Source organism: Stigmatopora argus, chromosome 23, assembly GCF_051989625.1.
Source record: "Stigmatopora argus isolate UIUO_Sarg chromosome 23, RoL_Sarg_1.0, whole genome shotgun sequence".
Taxonomy (NCBI): domain Eukaryota; kingdom Metazoa; phylum Chordata; class Actinopteri; order Syngnathiformes; family Syngnathidae; genus Stigmatopora; species Stigmatopora argus.
Genome location: NC_135409.1, coordinates 4,831,828 through 4,855,298, shown reverse-complemented (window position 1 = coordinate 4,855,298; position 23,471 = coordinate 4,831,828). Strand labels below are relative to the sequence as shown.

Here is a 23,471-nt window from a genome sequence, read left to right as displayed (position 1 = left end):
ATACAGTATCTCAGAAATACCATCTGCGATAATTTTTCTCAAGATTTTCCCTTCCCGCCGCCATCTTACCTAGGCCTGACAAGCTAGACCGCTACGGACACACTTCCTGGTAGTCCTACTCACCTGACTTCCTTTTAGAATTTGTCTACGTGCAGGCAAAACCCTTTAGGAAATCCACCAGACGATCCTTTCGGTTCATACAGTATCTCAGAAATACCATGTGCGATGATTTTTCTTAAGATTTTCCCTTTGAAGTAACACATTTGAACTCCCTATTAAAACTATGAATATGGAAGTGAAAATTGTTAATCAGGGGGCGGCTTATACGCGAGAAATTGTAAAATTCAATGATTTTAAGGCAATTTCAGGGCGGCTTATATGCGAGAAAATACGGTAATTCATATTTGCTTTTGCTAGGAGTGAATGGCATCGCTGTTTTTCAAAAATCAAGGTCAAGAAATGAATCCATTTTGAACCGTTTATGTAAGAGTCCCCCTGGCATGGCTGAATCAGGTCCCGATTACAAAGAGTTTCCCGCTCCGGTTTGATCGGTCAGTCGTGCACCGGTTCGACTTTTGTTGTGTCCGGCGGCAATTAGCGCACGTTAGAAGAAGGGGGTGTTGTGTCGGGGCAGCACACAAAAGCTTCTGACGGCGCCGCCATGTTTTAAATCGAGCCGAAACGAGGGATCAAAAGCGGGATACTTATTATTGGCCACTTGTTTTGGACTCAGTCATGCCCCGGCGTGTTTTTTTTTTAACATTGCGTAAATAAGCACGACAACGTGGCGTTGTTTCATGAAAGACAACAGCCCTTGAGAGAAATCATTTGGCATTGTAGATACTTTTGAAGAGTATGGCGGACACTTTTCTTGAATGTTATGAACTGTTTGAAACTTGAGGTGTTGCCAACCCGCCATGGTTTGGACTTCATTAGACTGGAAGGAGTTGGGACTGAATCAGAGACACTAATGAGATTGATCCATCCAACGAGCCCGGGGATTGTTTTTCCCTCACCCCATTGGTTCATGAGTCACAGAAAGTTAGCGGAGGGCAACTTACTTGTCAATTTTGGTAAATGCCGTGTTATCAGCTGCCCTCGCTGTGGCTTCGTGATTAGGCAATATTTGCACAATAAAATCCTCATTTGTGTGCTCAGTGTTATGGCGGGATTTTCCGAGTGAGATAAATAGACGCTCAGTCCTGATGCATGGTTCGAGGGGGTTCCGGGATACAAACAACGGACGGTATTAAGTGGCCTTGCACGTAACGTGCGACACCTGCACCCTTCAAGTGGAACTGGGGCTTCCTTAACTTGTTTTTTTTTAGGAAACCAGATGTATGAGATTGTAAACAAACGCATAAGCGGGTTTTCCTTCCTTAACCATACCTGTCAACCTCTGCCGATAACGGCCCTTATAAATGATTATGATTCCCCTTACAAACCCCCCAAAAAACCTTACAAACACCGTACGTCGTACGGTGGACCAACCTGGATTTGAACCCAGGACCCCAGAGCTGTGAGGCCGAGGCGCTAACCACTTACCCACCGGGCCGCCTTATAATACAATGTTAACATTAAAAATGAAAATCAATTAAGGTGATATTCTTTTTATCAAGTTAACCTTTTTCAAAGAAATCCTTGAGCATTAGTTTTCCCAGAACAGATTCAGGGCAGGGCAAGTTCTCTTCAGGTTTCGTGGGTTTTCTCCGGGTACTCCTGTTTCCTCCCACAACCCCAAAACATGCATGCTAGGCTAGCTGGTTGAACAATCTAAATTGCCCCTAGCTATGAGTGGCTGTCCTTTGTTTCCTCGTGCCCCACGATTGGCTGGCCACCGCCTGGTGCTGGTAGTTAGCTCAGATAGGCTCCAGCACCCCCATCTTGGGAGGATAAACTGTACGAAAAAGGCAAGGAGAGGAAATATTCACAGCATCACAAGACGTTTATTGTGTAAAACTAACAATTGCTGCCCTCTAGCGAAACCATTGTGACTTAAACAGATGACACTAGAATTCAACCAACCTGACAGGCCAGATTTCCCAAATTTAAAAATAATTGAAAATTCCACACTGCGATCTGTATGAAACCAATGCAAGTCACAATTGTTCTCTCTCGAAAAAGAGAAGAAAAAAATTACTAATCTTGTGTAACATTATTTCATAACATTAGCAATAATCCTGTACAGTAATACCTTGAGAAACGAGCTTAATGCGTTCCGGAACAGCGCTCGTATGTCGATTTAGTCAAATCAACGTTTCCGATAGAAATTAACCAAATACAAATTAATTCGTTCCCACCCTCTGAAAAAAAACAGGATATTACAATGACATTTTTTATTGGTTCTAATTCACCATCTTCTAACAGAGTAACAAATAACTAGTGGTTATGATGTTTAATACTAAAATGAGACATTATTCATTTGGAATGGATGGTGCATATTGTCGAAAAACTCCTCTCATATTGGGGAGCCAGCTCCGTCATGTGTACACCACTCATTTCTTTATTATTATTTTGTGCTTAATATTGATTCTCATCGCACTACCCTTCATTGCATCTGCTTGCTTTGGACCCATTGTTTTTCCCTTAATTCTGCACTGACTAACGCAAAAAAAACCCACAGATCGTAAATATGTGGCTGTCTCGTATGCTCGTATCTCGATTTTTTTCTCGTATCTCAGGATAAATATTTGCAATGAATTCTACTCGTATCTCAAATTGCTCGTATGTTGGGCCCCTCGTATATTAAGGCATTACTGTACTCCACTTTACATTACGCACACAAAAAAAATCCTCTTTCATTTCCCAGCATGTTTTGGGTACAAACAGAGATTGTCACATTTCAAGAGTTGCGGCAGTTTACTGTAAACACGCCTATAACACGCTGCACGCTTTAGTGACACGCTATGTTTCGCCTGGCCTGAAATGTGATGCTTAGATGCGCTCCGCGACAAAGCACCAAAACGCCTCCTCAGTCTTTGTTCGTGCGCAGGAAGTCACGTGTTTGTTGCATCCTGGAGAGCACAGTTGCTAGACTTTGCAGACACCTGCTGAGGATTATTTCTAGTTATATCGAGAAATGCATGACACTCAATTGCGTTTCTCCGGATAGTCACCGAAGATATTCTATTGTTGTTTAGTCTCAGCCTAAAGCTAGTTTGCCCTTACACATCCTTTTTGAAGACTGTACAGTCTCATCTCGTCTCATTTTCTGAACCACTTTATCCTCACTAGGGTCGTGGGGGTGCTGGAGTCTATCCCAGCTGACTTGGGGCCAGAGGCGGGGGACACCTTGAATTGGTGGCCAGCCAATCGCAAGGCACAAGGAGACAAACAACCATTCACACTCACACTCATACTTAAGGGCAATTTAGAGTGTCCAATCAGTCTACCATGCATGTCTTTGGAATGTGGGAGGAAACCGGAGTACCTGGAGAAAACCCACGCAAGAACATGCAAACTCCACACAGGTGGACCAACCTGGATTTGAACCCAGGTCCCACTGTGAGGCCGAAACGCTGGGTTCAAATCCAGGTCGGTCTACCCTCTGGCCCCAAATCTGCCGGGATAGGCTCCAGCACCCCCGCGACCCCAGTGAGGATAAAGCGGTTCAGAAAATGAGATGAGATGAGATTTACGGACTGTCACAAAAATATGTCAATTTGTTAATTGATTAATTGTGGAAGTCTGGTTGAAACTGTAACTACAACAAATATTAGATAGCTCAAGATTTCTTCCTACCAGACTTTAAACAAGATAACACAGTGACATGTTGAACTATTCAGCATCACTAAACTACGTCGAAGTCAATTGAGCAGCTCCGCTTGGGCAAAAGTGGCCCTTTGCTGCCATCCTGTGGCAGCTGTAGGTAACGATAAACCTTTTTGCGAGGTGCAACGTCGTGAGGTCGAAAACGAACCGTCTGTATAAGGCCAACCAATTTGGGTGTGAAAATGTCCAACGAATGTTTTGTAAATGATGCTAACATTGTTGGCGACGGCGGCCCCTCCCTGGAAGTCGCCACTACTGCGCAGGCGCACCATTCGTGGCTGTCAGCGAAGGCAGACTGACAGTATGGCGGCGGGGTGCAGCTGGAAGGATGCTACCGTTGCCCGTGATGGGTCTGTCGCCGGAAGCACGTACATGGACTATTAACGGCGCCGAGGGAAGAGGAATAAACGCCAGAGGCCTATCGCCGTGATCGGCCGCCATGGCCAGGCTCGCCGACTACTTTGTGGTGGTCGGTTACGACCTCGACAAGCGAGGTGGGTGCCGCTTTTAGCCGCGACTAGCATCAGGCCCTATTATTAGCTTCGGGGAAATAGTAGGCGGGGATGGGCCGGGGCGCCAATCACGGCTCGCCGCCTGCGACGCGTGTACACCGGCCTCTTCTGTCAACTTTACACCGAGGACTCAGGGCTTGCTCGCTCCGGATTAGTGTATTTAGTAGTTCCGAGCGAGCTGTCAGTTTCTCTTCTGTTTTTTCCCCCCAATGTGACAGCTTTCAAACGCCTCTAGCCTACGTGTTAGCCATAGAGTGTTTTTATATCAAGATGTCTGCCACTGTTGACATTAAACTTGCTGCCACGGAGAAGCTATTGTTAGCCAAGGACTGGCTGTCGGTTCAGATGCATCCCAAAAACGCATTTGTTCACCTGTTTAATGCATTTTGCATTGTGCCTACATATCGTATTTAACTGATTTGACTGTGTTTTGTTGGCTGTGCTCGGGGCTGCCCGATTTCCCCCAAAAGGCTCCTCAGATTTCTGCAAACTGCAAATCGATGTTTACCTCTGGCTTCTTTTGCGATTATTGTGTGTTTCGTGTGGATTAACCCAGATGGATTTGGCCCCTTCCCTTCCACCCACCAGTCCCCCCTCCCTATTTGGACCGTTATTTGACCCCCCCTTTTACACAGAGCCATGTCCTAGATCCGTGCAAGTATAATGGCCTGTTTAATCATGAAATATTCAACCCGCCTATCCACTGGAAAGCATGCAACTTGCAACGTGGTACACTCCAGCCCGCCTATGATTTATTCACAGTAGCCAAATTGCAAGCTGTATGCAAAAAGCTGCATGTTTATTTTTCACAGTGCAGGTTTTTTTTGCATGCCTGATGGCACTTTTCAGTTTTTTTATATCTTGCATTTTAGTCGTAAAGTTTGGTCCAGTGCAGGATGTCATTACGTGGACAATGCGACGCTGCAGAAACGCCCCTTCCTGTTGAAACGAGCCCGGAGAGCAAGCGCTGAAGTAGGCCTTTTAAAATCATCTGGAAGCCAGACATGCTCCTTAATGGATCAGATGTAACGTCAACCACGTTTAAGTGCCGTAACAATCAACGGTGGATTTTAGTGGGCTAGACAGGCAGTCGAGGTTCTTGGCAAGTAGAAAATACCTCAAGATGACGCCGCCGAAGTTCCGTTTTGTTGAGTGTGGCCACACCGTGAATACGGATGGTGTAGGCTTGCTTTTGCAGCCCTAACTGATGCTTCATGCTTTTACTGATCGAGTTAAGTGACATCCCTCCCTCACGACAGGAGGAAATTTACTCGCATATAAGTCGCCCCACGTATAAGTTGCACCCTTAAAACTGCCTTAAAATTGTTGAATTTTACAATTTCTTGCGTATTAGCCGCCCCCGATTCACAATTTTCATCTCCATATTCATGGTTTTAATAGGTAGTAGTAATGTGTTACTTTGAAGGGAAAATCTTAAGAAAAATCATCGCACATGGTATTTCAGAGATACTGTATGAATCAAAAGCACATGATTAGGGTCAATATCATAAGGAAGTTAATATGCCTGTCTTTGTAAATGCAAAATATCAAATTATTCAATTAGAAAAAAGAAATAAGTCTATCTTGGTGAGAACCCGATGCTTTTTAATGACATAAATGACAATTTTCTTACCAGAAGTTTAAGATGCTGTGGCGGCCAAATTGCTTCTAATGTCAAAATATCTCGTTTTTTTCCCGATGGTTTATATTACTGCGATATTTTTCACTTTCAAACAAGAAATAACAAGACAAAAAAATCAAAGCTGAAATTTGTTTTGTTTCATAAACACAAATGTACAATAATTTCCTTTCAAAAAGGAAGTAACGTAAACACAACCAGGAAGTGTGTCCGTAGCGGTATAGTGGTCACCTCTGGGTGCAATAATAGAATGAGATACACATTACGCAGGTATCAAGGCTGATATTTTAACGATCGACCGCAAGTCTTTCGATCAGCCTTAACAACAATTGGGATGTGCTAACATGGTAAACGCTACGAACACATCTATCAAGGCTACTCGCGTCTGGCCAGCCAGAGCCCCTTTAACTAGGTAAGATGGCGGCGTTTTTCACGTTTTATGCAAGATACGTTTTTTTCCCTTGGATTTCATTTATAGATGTCAAAATTCATTTTGTTTAAAGTTTTATCAGTTTATCTTTTCTCTATTTTGAAATAAACGACGGCATCGGCCGCATTGTCTTGCTTTATGGCGTTTTCTCTTTGTCACCTTGCAGTTTCGTCTTTTAATGCGCATATAAGCTGTATCCACGACCTCATCATTTTCTTGTCTGACAAATATGGCTTATATGCAAGTTCATGCGGTAAGTAAAATATGCCTTTCATTTAATGATGAGATTTATTGATTGTAAAATGTTCCAATAATATCACATACGTATTCAAATAGAACGATTCCATTCACTATCCTGACTTCTTCTGCAATGAAAGTGAATCAAGCCAATATTTTATGGGGGATGGACCATTTGTTTTGTTCAAAAAATACTTGGTTTAGTTTAGTATAAAAATGGGAATGTCTATTTTTCAGGATTAGATTTTCTCTTTCTCGCCACACGCGTGGGGCTGCTAGCCGGCGTCAAACCTCGAGTTAAGTGCTCCTCGATCATAAGAATACCAGGAATTCCACGTTTCCTCTGGAGTCTAAATATTGCACGCATCCTGCCTGCTTCTGCGTACGTGCGTGCATTTGTGTGTGTGTGTCACTCGACTGGAGGAATGCTTTGCAGGCCGGGGCAGTGACAGGTAGTCGGGGGGGGGGGGTCTTTACGTCATGGCAGCTCACGTGAGTGGCGCTCGCTGGGCCAAAAATCTTATTTTTGAATCTCATTTCGAGCTAGAGGTTAAGATTGGCGGGTATTTAAGGCCCAGCCGGGCCCGAGCCCGGCGAATTAACTTGATTTGCAAACCCGAAATTTAATATTTTTTGTGAGGACTCGGGACTCCCGGGTTGGGAGGAGGAGGGGGGATTTATGATAACAAATGAAAGTCTGTCTTTTGTAACAAAACCTAAGTTAAACAAGACTATAAACATTTACATCAGTGGTTCTTAACCTTGTTGGAGCTACCGAACCCCACCAGATTCCTATGCGCATTCACCGGACCCAACTTTTGTGTAAAATATATATATATTTTTTCAAATTCAAGATATATAAATTCCTCGCAGCACTGATTGGCCAAGCAATGTCACGTGATCATCTGCAGCCAGTGATGGTCAAGCAGGGCATGTTATTTTGAATAGACATGATGAGTCAATGTGTCTTGACCTCCTTTTATTTATTTTTTACCTTCGTTCTGGCCGGGTTAGCTGTTTGCCACGCCTCCACCCTCACGTTCGCTATCGATGGGCTATTTGCTGTCGTATTTCCTTCAAAATATTCCGAAAATGATGCACACAAATGTCCTCACAATAGGATAACGCACGACCACTTGCCAACGAGAAGTAGTCTTGAATGAGCGATCGCGGGAGCTAACAGGCTAAGGAAGGAAAAGCAGGAAATGCAACAGCTGCCTACCCACTTATTGATTGTGGGTAATGAAGTTTTATTCTGAGAAAGGGTGCCATTGGCTATCGGTGTTGTGTGCACGAGTATACTTCATTACCCAGAAAGCCCTCTTTTTGCCCGCGTTTTCTGGTCCATGTGTAGGAGAAACTTGTCTGAAGAAATCTGTTATACACGAAAGAGATGCGGCAAAAAAGACAGTGTGCTACAATGATAAACAGCCTCATGGCCACCTGGCTTTCTCGCATCTCAAATACGGCTTATATGCGAGTAAATACTGTATTATTGGTTTACCACTTAATGAACACGTTATTTACAGTTGCATATTTTCGTATCCATGTTTTAAGCAAGATGTTGAGAGTCACACCACTAAATGTTCATATGGTTTTATCTCCTGATCAGATGCTGCAGTCGTGCACGATTTCTGGGTAAAAAGAAGCTTGTGTGATGCTGCCAACAGTGCCTGCCTGTGGGCAGCCACTTCCTCCAGAGCAGGGCTGCAGTCTTTTGGGCCCTCCTGAAATAACCCCCACAATCTGCCTTTCATAGGGGGGGGGGGATAAGAGGGATTGTGGTACACTTGATGCTTGTGTCTTGGCCGCTCACCCGCCAGCTACTCCAATGGCTTTGTGTCTGATCGGTAACTGTGGTAACGCTAACTCCGCATTAGCATTCAGCGCGTACTGACCACTATTTCTGCTAGAGCTGGGCGATATGACGATAAAACAAAAATATCATATATTATATATTTGCCTTCAAACCAAACGTTGCTGTGCAATATTAAATAAATAAAATAATTAACTGAAGACATCATCACTATTGGCAAGCAGACTATTTTCAGCCTCACAAAAAGAAATGAGTAAATTTACCTCACATATGGCAATTTACAAAAAAAACCAAGATAAAAAAGTTGGATGAACTTAACCCATTTTAACCTAAGATAACAAGTTGTAGATTTTTTGACGTTTTCAGAACATTTACATAAAATGGAAAAACATCTTGATATCAAGTCAGAAAAATATTACAGGCTGGCCTCAAATTAGTGGGTTAAGGACATTTTCAATAAGGTTGCTGTGTGCTCGGGTATTTACGAGGTATTTAAAAAAAAAAAGAAAGAAAAGAAAACGGCAGAAGAATTCACTAGGATCTTTTGGTGTGTTGGCTTGTTGTTGTCTTGCATCTCATAATCGCTTTCCGTCCAATAGTTTCAAAGCTTGCTTATAAATGGATTCAATTGGTTTCCAGTGTTGTTTTGCAGGCCGATGACCAACTTGTGAGGCAGTAAGTCATGTGTGATATGATCATTGTGGCAAAATATAATTTTGCTGACTCAGATGTTAGATTGTTTCTAATGAAGCTAAAATTAGACAAATTGAATTTAATTTTATTCAGAATGTTTTTTAATCTGTTTAAAGATAAGTTGAGAGTCAAGAGTGATTCCTAGGTATTTAAATTCTTGGACTACATTGATTTTTTTTCCTCGGACAAAAATGTTGGGGTTGCTGTTATTTGTCACTCTTTTTGAGAAGTACATACAGACAGTCTTCGATTTGTTTAAGTGCAGTTTGGATTTTTCAAGCCAGTTGTTCACGCTCTTCTTTGCCTCTGTGAGTTCCTGTGCAAAGGGTTAGCTTACTTGTCGCCATTGACAGCGCTAGACCTCCAAATCATTTTGACTAAGAGGGGTGAATCAACGTTCGTTCAGTTGCCCCTCCCAGGCAAAATAGATTGGTCCTCTTGCCCCATCAATGGCACTGAAAAATTAGCATCCACATCCACTCTTTGTCAATAGCAGTTCATGAGTTACTATTTTTCCACTTCCATTTTTAGGGGGAGTTTTAAAACAAATGGCTAACTTATGTCGTGGATTTAGGTATTGTTCGAGTTTGTACTAAACTGGTAATGAGTAATAATGACCTGAGCACGAATGAAGCGATTCTTGGGTGACGATACACATTTAGGCCGAGACATTTCACCGCCGATGGTTTGCACTCGAAAGTTGTTAAAAATACTCCAAACACAGGGTGTAATTATACCCCAGGGATATTATATGGATGCCCCATTCTGGCCTTGATGGCTTCCCTGGAATGTAAGGAATTTATTCAACTTCTCTTGGGACAAAGACTGAGTCAGTACTGCTTTGGTTAAGTCAAGCACTCAAAGGAGCTATGGTTAGGGTCCCCAAGGGACAAATATGGCACGTCCAGGGCGTTTTCTGATTGGAAGACAGGGAGGGGGGTTGCCCAGCTATAGTCTGGACAGCCGTATGGTCTTGGTTAAAAAAGACAACCCCGCCTATTCATTAGAACTCACTGCTAGGATGCAGCTCCTGGTGAAAAAGTCAGCAATTTTCAAAAGCAACCTTTTAGTTTTATTGTATTTGAGAGATTTTTCCTTGATTTATTTCGAGGGATTTTTTATATCTATGAGCCTGATTTACTTACTTATCAGGTGGAAGATTAAGATTGGACACTTAAGATGGCTTTCACATCAAATCTGTCTTCTAGTTCCCCACTGGGCGGCTTTTAATGATTCTGTATAGCCTGCGACTGGTTTCAGTCCACAGATACGTACTTGCTCCTCGGTTCTAGTTAGAGACTTAGTATCGTTCCATTTGACTAAGTGCGCGTCTAAATTATTTGCTGCTACCCATCAGTAAGCATTTTGAAACGTCCTCTGTTGGAAGAGAAGGGCACTCTCAGAGAGTCACGTGCCATTAATAATCAGGCTGTGGTAGCTCACACACTCGTGTCTGTTTTCATCAGACTTTAGTTTATTTTGTGCCTTGTTGTGGTGGACTAGATTAGTGTTCCAAGAGGATGCTGGCACAGTTAAAGGGGCCCCCACAGTAGCAACTGAAAGGGCAACGACTGTGTACAATAGACTTTACCAAACCATGAATGAACTACCAGTCTGAAAACAGGTTACTATGCAACCATAGTAAGTCTTTCCTCTGTTGTTAGTGTATTTCTTCTCCTGGAAGGCCTTTTCCTTTTTTCTTTTGGTGGATCCGGATGGTAGAACGGGGGTGAGGAGTCAGTTTGCAGGAAGGTTGTACAGTAATACCTTGAGATACGAGTGCCCTGAGATACAAGGAATTTGAGATACGGGTAAAATTCCAGGCAAATATTTACCTTGAGATACGAGACAAATTTTGAGATTAGACCATTCGAGACAGCCGCAAGAGGCTGCTTATTCTTTCTCGCCGCAATTCCCTTGGGCAAAGATCTCTACGAGCACCGGCGAAGCGTTGCATTTTTTCCCCGTGTTTTTGTTGTTGTTGCGTCAGTCATTGCAGAATTAAGGGAAACACTATGGGTCCAAAGCAAGCTGGTGCAATGAAGGGTAGTGGGAAGAAAAGGCGTATGATGACAATCGATATTAAAAACTGGAAAAACATGAGTAGTGTACGTGTGACGGAGCTGGCTCGCCAATGCGTATGGAGAAGCAGGAAGTTGGCCTTGAAAGCCGCGGTGGAATACATGAACCTCTTTGCCTTGGTTATTGCACATGAAGGTTTAAATTTAGTGTAATGTAATACTAAAACTTTTTTTAAGTGTGTATAGGTAAGTTCATTTAAAGTTTGTTACGTTATGAGCGCATCCGTCAAGTCTCTCTCTCGCGCTTTCATCTGCAAACTCCTCGTTGTATTGAATAATGCCTCATTTTATTATTAAACATAACCACTAGTTATTTGTTACTCTGTTAGTAGATGGTGAATTACAACCAATAAAAATGTTTTCCTCTGTAATATCCCGTTTTTTTATGTTTTTTTCAGTGTGTGGGAATGAATTAATTTGTATTTCTTTCATTTCTATGGGAAACGTTGATTTGAGATACGAATAAATCCACATACGAGCTCAGCCCCAGAACGCATTAAGCTCATATCTCAAGGTATGACTGTACTGAAGCACTTTTGCTTCAAGAAAATGTTTTATATTGTTTCAACGACGACAATGATTCTACTACAGCCTGAATACAACTGCCACAATCTTCTTCAAATTCAACCAGGGCCGATTTGCATTCAGTTATGCTTGCCACCTCATTTAGCAGTTCATTTCAGATGCTTGAACACATTGGAAATGCAACTCTCAAGAGAGTCGCCATAGAGACTGCACATTGTCGCAGTCATTGTGGTTTTCAAGCCCTTGAAACCAGAAGTTGTGGTTTGGGTTCAGGCACATTCAAGACACTCAAATTCCACAGAATGAGCTACACGGTCCTTTCAACTGACTACTATTGCTCAGCAATCACACGACCATTGCTTCTGATCTGGGCCTGGGTCAAACCGTTAACTGCTATTAGTCATCTGTGTGCGGAGTCATGTGGGCGCTGATTGCCAAACCTCTGACTTGAATAGTGATGACGAATTCTGTGTGATTCTTCTCCTTGCAAAAAACTCAAGCCATCGAGGTAAAGGAATTCCCAAACTAGCTCGCTGAACGTTGAACTGAATGCAATGATTGTGATGGGGCCATGTTGGGAAAACCCTACTGAAGCTTCCCCAGACAAAAGAGCCCAAACACAGTTTCCAATTGGTTCCACAAGCACTGTCTAGACCAGCGGTGGCCAATCAATTTCCTCCAAATGGGTCGTGTGAGAAACTGGCACTGTCGTGGACAGTCGCACCAATAGGCGGAGTGCTAATCTCATTAATATGAACTTTGCTCCATGATAAAAGCAATAAATGGGATGGACATGACAGTGAAGTGAGTCATTATGTACGAGAGTTTGCTTTTTTCCTGATGCTGTCATCACTGTTATCACGACTGAGGTGATTTCAAAGCTATTATTGTATTTACTCGCATATAAGCCGCGCCCTTAAAATTGCCTTAAAATCGTTGAATTTTACAATTTCCCCGCGTATTTATGTTTATGTTACGAGGGAATTGCTGTCTCTCTCCCCTCCGCGAACTCCGCATTGTACTGAATAATGTCTCATTTTAGTATTAAACATCATAACCACTAGATAGTTATTTGTTACTCTGTTAGTAGATGGTGAATTAGAACCAATAAAAATATAGTTCTCTATTGTAATATTATATTATATTAGATTAGATAACTTTATTCATCCCGTATTCGGGAAATTTCACTGTCACAGTAGCAAGAGGGTGAGAATACAGACACAGGAAAATACATTTTAGACATAAATAAATAAGTAATAATGTTTTTGATGTTTTTTCAGAGGGTCAAAGTGAATTAATTTGTATTTAGTTCATTTCTATGGGATATGTTGATTTGGAAGAAGGAGTAAATCGACATACGAGCGCGGCCCCGAAATGCATTTAGCTCATATCTCAAGGTATTACTGTATTGTGTGAACTGGATTTAGTCAGAGGAGCTGAACTAAAGCCGTGAATCACAGTTGAGTGGTCGTGTCAACTGGCATTTACAAAAAGTGTATAGCGCTCAGCCAAAAGCTACTAGTGAAGTGCAGTCAAAATACGACGCTGCACTTTTTGCACTAAACTGGTATATGCAGGGAAACAACACAGTTCTCAGTTGTTTACCTTCTGAGATAATGATTTAGTTGAATGACCAGACCTGTCATATTTGGTCGGTCGCTGCTATTGTTTCAATTTTATATGACGAGGGAAAAGGGAAACTGAGCGCACGTGGGGTCAAAATCGCCTGACACGCCTCGTCTTTCCTTCCTATAACATGGTTGTGGCGTTTTAGCGGGGCAAATGATGGCACCCAAAAGAAAAGAACGGCGGAATAAATGGCTTTGATCAATAGTTAAATGTCTTCCATCTAAGACGGGGGTGGGGGGGTATGTTGTTCTTTTATCTTTTTTGTTTGAATTTGCGACTTTCCAAGACTTTTTTCGTAACTTCAAAATTTCGCAGGTAGAGCTGTACTTTATGTGTAAATTCTCTCATTCGTTCCATGGTCCTCACACAACAACCAACTAGAGCCTTTAAAATTGGTCAAACTGTCCCAATTTTGTATGAAAGATGTGAGGAAACACACAAAAATGAGAGAAAATTATAAGGAAATGATTTATTAATGTCTTAAAATAAATAAAGCATATGAAAATGTGCCCTACGCCACTGAAATATCTCCCTCCGCGGCCGTTATAGATGTAATACCCATGTTTGTCCACCAGATGACGGTAACAGCCGGTTCTACCAGTGCCGAAAGCCGTCCACTTTGTAGTACATTTGAGACTTTTGTGTGCCCTGTGTGTGTGTGTGAAAATATGTGCCATGTTGCATTTGTAGTTTTTATTGCTTAAGGGGAATTCAAATAAAAATAATGGATAAGGAAATGCATTTACTTCTTGGGGGATTTCAAAACTCGAGTCAATCATTTGCATATGAAAAAAATTCGTAACCTGAAACTTTCGTACCAAGATGCATTCGTAAGTAGAGGTATGACTGTAGTACACTTGAGAGTTTTTTTTTAACTTGTGTGTTTTGGTAGCTAAGCCACTTTGTGTATTGTCTTGTGAGCTGTTGTTGGTTTCTGCCTCCCTTTTGATTGAAACAGCTTCATTTATTTGAACATTGTGCGTTTTTCTGCGCGTCGTATATGGAGTATGAAGTCCATCCTGCACATGGATGAATGAATGAATGAATGAATGCCTTTACTGTACTTAGTCGAGCTTCCGATAGAACTAAGCTGAAAGACCGGCTTGTGGTGGTTACATAAGTTGGCTTTGTTTTGTGCCATTCTAGCGCTTTCGTGATCCAAACGCGAGCGCGGCCTCATTAACCTAGGAGGCGCAATTGAAAATTTGGTGAATTGATATCGCCACATTGCCGTCTTTTAGTCCAGTGTTTTCTCTGAGCAAGTACCCTAAAACAAATGGAATTGAATTGAATGCTCTTCTTGTCATTATACAAGTATAATAATGAATAATGTGTTTACACATCCTAACAAACAGACAGCAAATGATCGTTTGAACAAGGACTGACCTCTGGATCACTTCCTGCTTTTTTTGTAGTGGAAGGCGAAGGTGAGGGTCAAGGTCGCATTCTCCAGCGGTTTCCTGAGAAAGATTGGGAGGACAGCCCGTTCCCACAAGGCGTAGAGCTGGTAAGTGACTATTTGACGCTTGTACGTTAGCAATATGTCCAAAAAGAGGAAGCACGGCAAAGTGTGAACTCTTTTCCATTTTTATGTATGTCTCTTCTTGTATTAACCTTTGTTTTTCTTCATTCACGCAGTTCTGCCAACCCAGCGGTTGGCAACTGGTACCCGAGCAACAGCCCGCCTCCTTCTTCGTAGCAGTTTTGACTGACATCAACTCCGAGCGACACTACTGCGCTTGCTTCACGTTCTGGGAGCGCCAGGAAAACCCACAGGTAACGTTTGCTTCCATGCATGTGGCAAGTGAACAGTTTGAATAGCTATACAGTCATACCTTTGAGATACGAGCTTAATGTGTTCCGGGACTGAGCTCGTATGTCGATTTACTCGTATCTCAAATCAACGTTTCCCATAGAAATGAACTAAATGCAAATTAATTCGGTCCCACCCTCTGAAAATAACCAAAAATAACAGGATATTACAATGGAAAAACATTTTTATTGGTTGTAATTCACTATCTACAATAACAAATAACTAGTCGTTATGATGTTTAATAATAAAATGAGGCATTATTCAATACAACGAGGAGTTCGCGGATGAGAGCGTGAGGGAGACTTGACGGATGCGCTCGTAACATAAACTTTAAATTTAACTTAAATGAACTTAGATTCCTATACACACACTTAAAAAAAGTTTTAATCTTACGTTACACTAAATTTGAACCTTCTTGTGCAATAACCAAGGCAAAGAGGTTAAAGTATTCCACCGTGGCTTTCGAGGCGAACTTCCTGCTTCTCCATACGTATTGGCGAGCCAGCTCAGTCACGCGTACACTACTCACGTTTTTCCATTATTTCGTGCTTAATATCGATTGTCATCATACGCGTTTTCTTCGCACTACCCTTCATTGTACCGGCTTGCCTTGGACCCATAGTGTTTCCCTTAATTCTGCACTGACTAACGAAAAAAAACACGGAAAAAAGGCAACGCTCCGCCCAGTGCTCGTAGAGATCTTTGCACGAGGGAGATGCGGCGAGAAAGACGGTGCGCTGAAATCATAAGCAGCCTCTCGCGGCCTAGCCACATGGCTGTCTCCAATACTCGTATCTCAAACATTTTCTCGTATCTCAAGGTAAATTTTGCTTGGAATTTTTCTCATCTCAAATTCCTTGTATGTCGGGGCACTCATGTGAAGGTATTACTGTATTTCCCTTTGTGTTTCGTCGCAGAAGGCACAGGTCGGTGATCTGGATGAAGTGGACGAGGAGCCGGCTATCATCCAACCAGCTCAGGTCTTTGCCCCCAAGAGTTTGGTGCTGGTGTCTCGGTTGGACCACACCGATGTTTTCAGGGTGAGATGCGTTTAATCGTAGCTAGAAACAAAAATATGCATTAGATCGCTGTATATCGATGTTAATGAGTATAGATCAGTCATTACAGTAATCCCTCGAATATCGCAATAAATGTAGACCAGACATGGGTGCGATAAACAAAAAAACGCAAAGTAGGATCACCCCTATTTTAACTACCTTTTTTTCCCTTCAGTGCTGAGTCCTATTAGCAAGCGGAAGACAGGGAGTGGCTTCCGCTTGCCAGTTTCAGCGTGGATTGTCACATTTTTATGAACTTACAAAACAAACAAAAACAAAAAAACAAAAAAATTCCCCAGAAAGAAATCTGCGATGTAATTTTGAGGGATAACTGTATACTTTCATGATTTAGTAATGCTAGGTGACCATTTCAAGCGCTTTGTTTTCTTCCAGTGTCAGTTCATTGTCTTAAAACCTTTCAATTCCGATTGATTTGATAGGACACTGTAAAGACTGTCATGTCCTTGACCAATGTCTCCATTTCTGTTCCCTGAGCAGAACTGTCTGGCCTTGGTCTACACCGTCCACGTAGATGCCCTGACTGTCCCCTTGGAGACGGTGATAGGGAATCTGCTCACGTGCGTCATTCCAATCGCTGGAGGCTCCCAGGTAACTGCTGAATCTCGGTTCTCCTGTCATGAAAAAGTCCAAAGGACTATAAATCAAATATGGCCCCCATCCCTCCGGACAATACACGCGAATGAATGCACACGACTACTTTATCTATCATTTGCACACGGTGCAAAGACTAATTACACAGTGTATTGGAGCCTATTTGAGCATAGAGTCGTACCTCTACTTACGAAATTAATTGGTTCTAGAACTTTTTCGTAACTTGAAAACTTAGTAAGGAGAGCAGTACTTTATATGTAAATTCTCTAATTCGTTCCACGGTCCTCACACAACTACCAACTAAACCCAAATTTGTATGAAAATTGTGAGAAACACAAAAATGAGAGAAAATTATAAGAAAATTATTTATTAATGTCTTAAAATGAATAACAAGCATACAAAATCTATCCGTATTGAAGCATTATATGCCCACGCGCATTTCCCTATGACCCCACGGCGTCAGAAAGCCATCCAGTTTGTTGTACAATTTAGACTTTTACGTGTGCCCTACATGTGTGTGTGATAATATGTGCTGCGTTGTATTTGTACGTTTTTTATCGCTTAATCAGGGGAAATCCAATCATCAATAAGGGGAGAATTTAGCCGAGGTGGACAGCTATGTAAGAGAGAATCTTGAAACATGGATTGTGGTTGTTGTGAGACAGCCAATGAGATCACAGTAGAGTGAAGCAATTTTCTAAAGTGAGAATCAATGCATCCGTGACAATATTGTCAAAATAAAAATAACGTATAAGGAAATGCATTTACTTTTTGGGGGATTTTGTAACTTGGATCTTTTTCGTAAGTAGAGGTATGACTTTATATGGAATATCCAAATTGGGTTTGCGTTCTAACCCAATGTGTCATCTCTACCTCCCCAATTGTGCATCGATCCTGTGTGTTACAGATAATTGAGTCCCCAGTTTGTAGTTTAGATACGGTTCCTCAGGTCCCGGCCTGTGACTGGCTGCTGGCCTGTCTCCAGGTAACATCGATCGATCGATCGAGCTCCCCGCCACGCAATGATCCTTTTCCAATCAAACTTTCTTTAAGGAATGTGTCCAATTGTCTGGAAATGATGCCACTAAAGCTTGTTTTGTGCTTTTGTTTTGAAATCAAAGCCTGTCCGCTGTATGTGGATTCTTGTCTTTGTGGCCTCCCTCATGATTTTGAGCTTTGAGGCTTTGAGCGTTAACACGTCCGTGAATACGTTTCGTATAACCACACGCCGCGTACTCTAACTTCAGCCAGACCGGTCGTAGTTCAGTTGCTAGCTGACCATATGGAACGGCAGATGGCTTCCGGCCGGGCAGTCTGAAAGGACGAATCGCACGTAATTAGTCTTAACACACCGAATACACGAGTATCGACGTAAATCATCAAAAGCCTTAAATATTCTTTTTCTTATAGATCTAAAACAATGTTTATTTGAGGGTTTTTAATCATTTGTTTTTCATTTTAAATGAAAAGATTTTTTTTAAATTATGTTCAATAGAAAAGTTATTTTTAGATTAAAAAAAAAACAAAATACCATTTTGGATTAAAAAAAAATGCAATTGTTGATTGAAACACAGGGGAACACTGGAAATATTCCCTATACATCTATAACCTTCATTTGAATCTGATCATAAAACAAAGTAGTTTACTTTTTCGGGCCGCACAAAATGATGCGACGGGCCAGATTTGGTCCCTGGGCCACCACTTTGACACCTGTGGTCGATGTGGTCATATCTAATCTGTATTTTTTTTCTTTGGGTTACCTTGTCTGTGCTTCTCTCTTGCTCTGCCGGGTTCTTTTGTAGCCGGGCCAGGAGGAGAGAGGGGAGACTTGGGTACGCACGCTTGCTTGACTTCATTCTCCTGAGAGCACCTATTTTCCTTTTGAAAATGAGGCCCACCTTTAACCAACCCTTTGGAAAAATTTGATATGTGATCAACAGCTGCTCATTTGTCATCTTTTTAAAAAAATATTTCATACAAAGCCAAGAATGCCCCCCCTGCCCCTCATAATTTCTAATATTCATTCCAGATGATGTTCCATCTACCGACATGTACTACCGTATTTACTCTCATATAAGCCGAATCGAGGGTACGGCTTATATGCACATAAAACACGACTTGCAAAAAAAACTGCAATTTGACGGCGCCGCAACACAATGACGCAACACGATGACGTCACTTCATAATGGCGCCCATGCGTGCGCCGTGACGTCACGAAGCAAGCTAATGCCGATACGGTCATTTATTTCAAAATAGAGAAAAGATAAACAGATAAAACGCTAAACATAATTTATTTTGCCGTCTATGAATGAAATTCATGGAGAAAAAAAGTATCTTGCATAAAATGCAAAACGTTCCCGTCACTGCTCGCTCGGAGCATGGCCATCTTAGTGAGGTAGGGGCGCTCCATTTTTTCGCCAGACGCGTGTAGCCTTGATTTTGAAATAAAACAAAATTCCACCTAGATTTTGTGTCGTTTTATTTCTTGTTCGAAAGTGACAACCATTGGAGTAATATGAACCATTGAAAGAATTGAGATATTTTGACAATATGGCTGCCACAACATCTTAAACTTCTGGTAAGAAAATTGTAATTTATGTCATTAGAAAGCATCAGGTACTCATCAAGATAGACATTTCTTTTTTCAAAATGAATAATTTGATAGTTTGCATTTACAAATACAGGCATATTAACTTCCTTATGATATTGACCCTAATAATGTGCTTTTGATTACCACCTGCGATGATTTTTCTTAAGATTTTCCCTTCAAAGTAACACATTTGTACTCCCTATTAAACCATGAATATGGAGGTGAAAATTGGGAACCAGGTGGCGGCTTATACGCGAGAAATTGTAAAATTCAAAAATTTCAAAGCAACTTTCAGGGTGTGTCTTATGCGCGCGGGAGGCTTATATGCGACTAAATACGGTGCGTAAACATGTGTCAAATGTGAACTGCAGCTTTGCTTTTCTATCTTTTACTTGTAGTTTGGACTCAATATTCTTCCCTGATCAGTTGTGAGATCACATAATTGCTTAGCTAAAAGCTTGACTTTTGTTTTAACAGCTCTGGCTGCTCTTGCATCATTGTGTCATAATTGCCATTTCCGAGTCAGCGCACTCATGCACTGCCGTGATCGTTATACAACACAGATGGCCCATTTTTCAAGCTTTTCATCGATTTTCCTTCGCCTTATACCGTTATCACGTAGTCAAACGACTGCATTTTTTTCCGGACCGGTCTGTCGTTAAGTCGATTTACATCAAAGTCAGCCAAGTTTGCACCAAGTTGCTGCGTTTCTTTTAATATGATGCGGCATGGTTAAGAACTCGGATCTGAGTTATTATTTTTTGACAATCAGGGGTAAGCATGATGCATTGTTTCATTTTACCACAACTGTAACGTGGATAAGCGTAATGGGAAAATTGCTTTTTCTATTGTGCAAAGCGGCAACTACACAGCTAGCTTTGAAGAGTTGTTTGTCATGTCTGGTCATTTTAGAGTAAGACAAAAACAAATATTCACGCCTTTACCAAGAAAGATAGACATTTCACAGTTGTGCTCTTATTCGAGTCATTATTTTTCCGGTGTCGAAATATCTTCAATGTTTCAATTGCTGTTCACTTTATTCACTCAACATTTTCCATACAAACATTTGAAATCCGAATCCGAGTAGACCAACACAATTGAAGTGATTTATTCATCAAAGATAACCCAATGGATGTGAATTGATTTTTGATTATAAACAAGTTTTCAATGATTTTGCACACAGGCTTACTTTTATCCTGCCTGCAGGCTAAACAATATGTTTGGTCTTCTCTGTCTATTCTATTTATCTAGCGTTAAAATGCAAATCCACTCGACTAATTGCAACCCACATTCACCACCTCACACTTGATGGTTCCCACATAATTCATCCTTGCACACCAATTAAACCGTATCATGTCCCACTATTACCCGACAACGGAAAACCGAGCGTAAGACTTTCCATATCAGTGGGACATCTGTTTTAAAGACCAAACGATACGGTGAATTCACCATGAGGTTTATCCACCCCACCAGCAGCTGGAATGGCTTAATTGTCACATACCTGCAAAGCTTCTGGAATTCTTTGTTTCTATTGTGCTGATTCACGCTTGTGTTTCAAACCCGCGTCATGCAGCTCTTTCTGAGAAGCGACACACGGGCTTTGCTTTTTGGAAACCCACCTGTTAACGAATCCTGTTCCTTTGTAGCGGACCATCACATTAGGCGCCGGGGACCGGCAAGTTATCCAGACTCCCATCAACGACTCCCTACCCGTAAGCGGGAGCAGCGTGGCGCAGCTCTTCAGGCAGCTCGGTAGGGACACTCACCATCACTCATTTTCCAGTTTTCATCTTTCGGGACGGTGATTTAGCAGGTTGCCATTGTCTACCATCGACAACGTCAGCCAACAAGTTCATAAAACAGTACAGTCGTCCCTCTACTTATGAAATTAATTGGTTCCAAAAGATTTTGTAAGTAGAGCAGTATAGTGGTGCCTTGAGATACGAGCTTAATGCGTTCCAGGACTGAGCTCGTATGTCGATTTACTCGTATCTCTAATCAACGTTTCCCATAGAAATGAACTAAAAAGAAATTCATTTGTTCCAACCCTCTGAAAAAACACCCAAAACAGGATATTGGATTGGAAAAACATTTTATTTGTTCTAATTTGTCATCCATTAACAGAGTAACACAAACAATAGTGGTTATGATGTTTAATACTACTAAAATTAGATGGATTTCGCGGAAGGGAAAGAGCGAGAGAGACGGCAACGCGCTCGTAACATAACATAAACAAATTTAAATGAACTTGGATTACAATACAGACACTCAAAAATAAGTTTAATCTAACCTTACACTAAACTTAATTCTAATTTTGTTTTACATTTTTATACCTTTCTTCTCCCGGGTTGGCTCTATTTGCCCCGCCTCCACCCTGACTTTCAGCTGCAGCTAAAATGAACCTATCGAGGGTTGTTTGCTTTTAATAATAATAATCGGACATAGGCCCTGTCGTCATCATCAACAACAAAAGCCTAATTGTCATCACACCCAGAAACTGCGTATGACGAAATTGGTAGTGCTTCTCCATAAGGTGCGTTTTCTCGGCAATAGACCCAAATATCTTCCCCTCAAAATATTCCCAAAATTATGCACACAAATGTCCTCACAATAGGATAACGCACAACCATATGCCAACTTGCCCGGGAAGTAGTACTCCTCTCGTATTAGCGAGCAAGCTCCACCATTCTGCACTGACTAATAGGGGAAAAAAACACTGACTTCCAATTACGAGTTTCAGCGTGGATTTTTACATTTTTATGAACTTTAAAAAAATAAATCTTCAGTGCTGAGTTCTAGTAGCAAAAGTGGCTTCCGCTTATGAGTTTCAGTGTGGATTTTTAATTTTTTTTTAAACTTAAAAAAAATAAAAAAAATATTAATAGCGGACAAAAATCGCAAAGTAGTGAATTTTGCGATAAGGGAAGACGCGATAATCGAGGGATTACGATAGACAAAAAACTCCCGTGTTTTCTCACAAAGCAATAATCGACTCATTTCTCATTCGGAATGGTATACCAGCATGTCTTAATTCCGACTCTACCCCAGGAATAGTCAACGTTCTGTACCTGTTCTGCGCCGCTCTTACCGAGCACAAGATCCTTTTCCTATCCAGCAGTTACCAAAGACTAACAGATGCCTGTCGGGGACTGCTGGCCATCATGTTCCCCCTCAAATACAGGTACTACGTCCCGACCTGACGTAAGCCATCTCAGTGCGTCATATTTTCAACAATGTGCAAAAAAAAAAAAATCCACAGCTTCACGTACGTTCCCATCCTGCCTGCTAAACTCCTGGAGGTTTTGAGCACGCCCACCCCTTTTATAATTGGCGTCAACTCATTTTTTCGACCCGAGACGCAAGAACTGGTGAGTGTCTTGGCCTTCTACTCAACAGTAGTGGCTACTCGGAACACAGCGATGATGATATTTGCGTTCATGTACCGGTTGGTGTTTTCTATCGCAGTTGGATGTGATCATCGCCGACCTGGACGGTGGCACCGTCACCATCCCGGAGTGTGTTCACATCTCCCTGCTGCCCGAGCCGCTGCTCCAGCAGACCCAGACTGCGCTCTCCATGGTAAAAACGCTGCAACAGTAGCGCCATTCGAGATTTGCGGCCTTTGGGAAGTCTTTTTGAGGTCGTTTTAAAGTCCCCGCTATGCTTTGGTCGCCAACATGAAGCCTTTACTTTCTGAAACGACAGAGAACAGTCACTTTTTGCTGTGCTGGTCATGTCATGCTCCAAGACAACCACAAAAAGTGTCGTTCTACCACATGAGACTATTTAGGACATATGTAGCTTGTCATTAGTACACAACATTAGGCAATATGAAAAGATGCCTGTTTAGAGTGAAACCTAATATGAATCGTCAACTCGGCGAAGGCTCAAACAACATTTGTTGGAAATGTTGGACTGTTTGAGTTATGTTTTTATCTCGCATGTTTGTCTTAATTTTAGGAATTCCCAATGGGCCGTTCTCAGTACTAAGAAAAACAATATGGATCAATATTGTCAAACACTTTAACATACAGTAATCCCTCGATTATCGCGGTTAATGTAGAC

The 23,471-nt window shown here is 41.7% G+C and overlaps 1 protein-coding gene across 6 annotated transcripts in view; it reads left to right on the top strand.

Annotated features, from left to right (window-relative positions):
* Window positions 1-4,027: 4,027 nt before the first annotated feature.
* The window catches only part of sbf1 (SET binding factor 1), a 40,261-nt gene continuing 20,817 nt past the window's right edge, over window positions 4,028-23,471 (top strand). For 3 of the 6 annotated variants that reach the window (XM_077594434.1, XM_077594438.1, XM_077594433.1), the window contains exons 1-10: window positions 4,028-4,265; window positions 14,749-14,840; window positions 14,972-15,109; window positions 16,064-16,186; window positions 16,703-16,813; window positions 18,619-18,648; window positions 21,053-21,158; window positions 22,455-22,587; window positions 22,666-22,774; window positions 22,872-22,985. In XM_077594434.1, the coding sequence (XP_077450560.1) occupies window positions 4,211-4,265; window positions 14,749-14,840; window positions 14,972-15,109; window positions 16,064-16,186; window positions 16,703-16,813; window positions 18,619-18,648; window positions 21,053-21,158; window positions 22,455-22,587; window positions 22,666-22,774; window positions 22,872-22,985 (1,011 nt within the window). In that variant the 5' untranslated portion in view covers window positions 4,028-4,210. The remainder of the gene's footprint in view (window positions 4,266-14,748; window positions 14,841-14,971; window positions 15,110-16,063; window positions 16,187-16,702; window positions 16,814-18,618; window positions 18,649-21,052; window positions 21,159-22,454; window positions 22,588-22,665; window positions 22,775-22,871; window positions 22,986-23,471) is intronic. The other 3 variants (XM_077594437.1, XM_077594439.1, XM_077594436.1) reach the window with 1 other exon arrangement.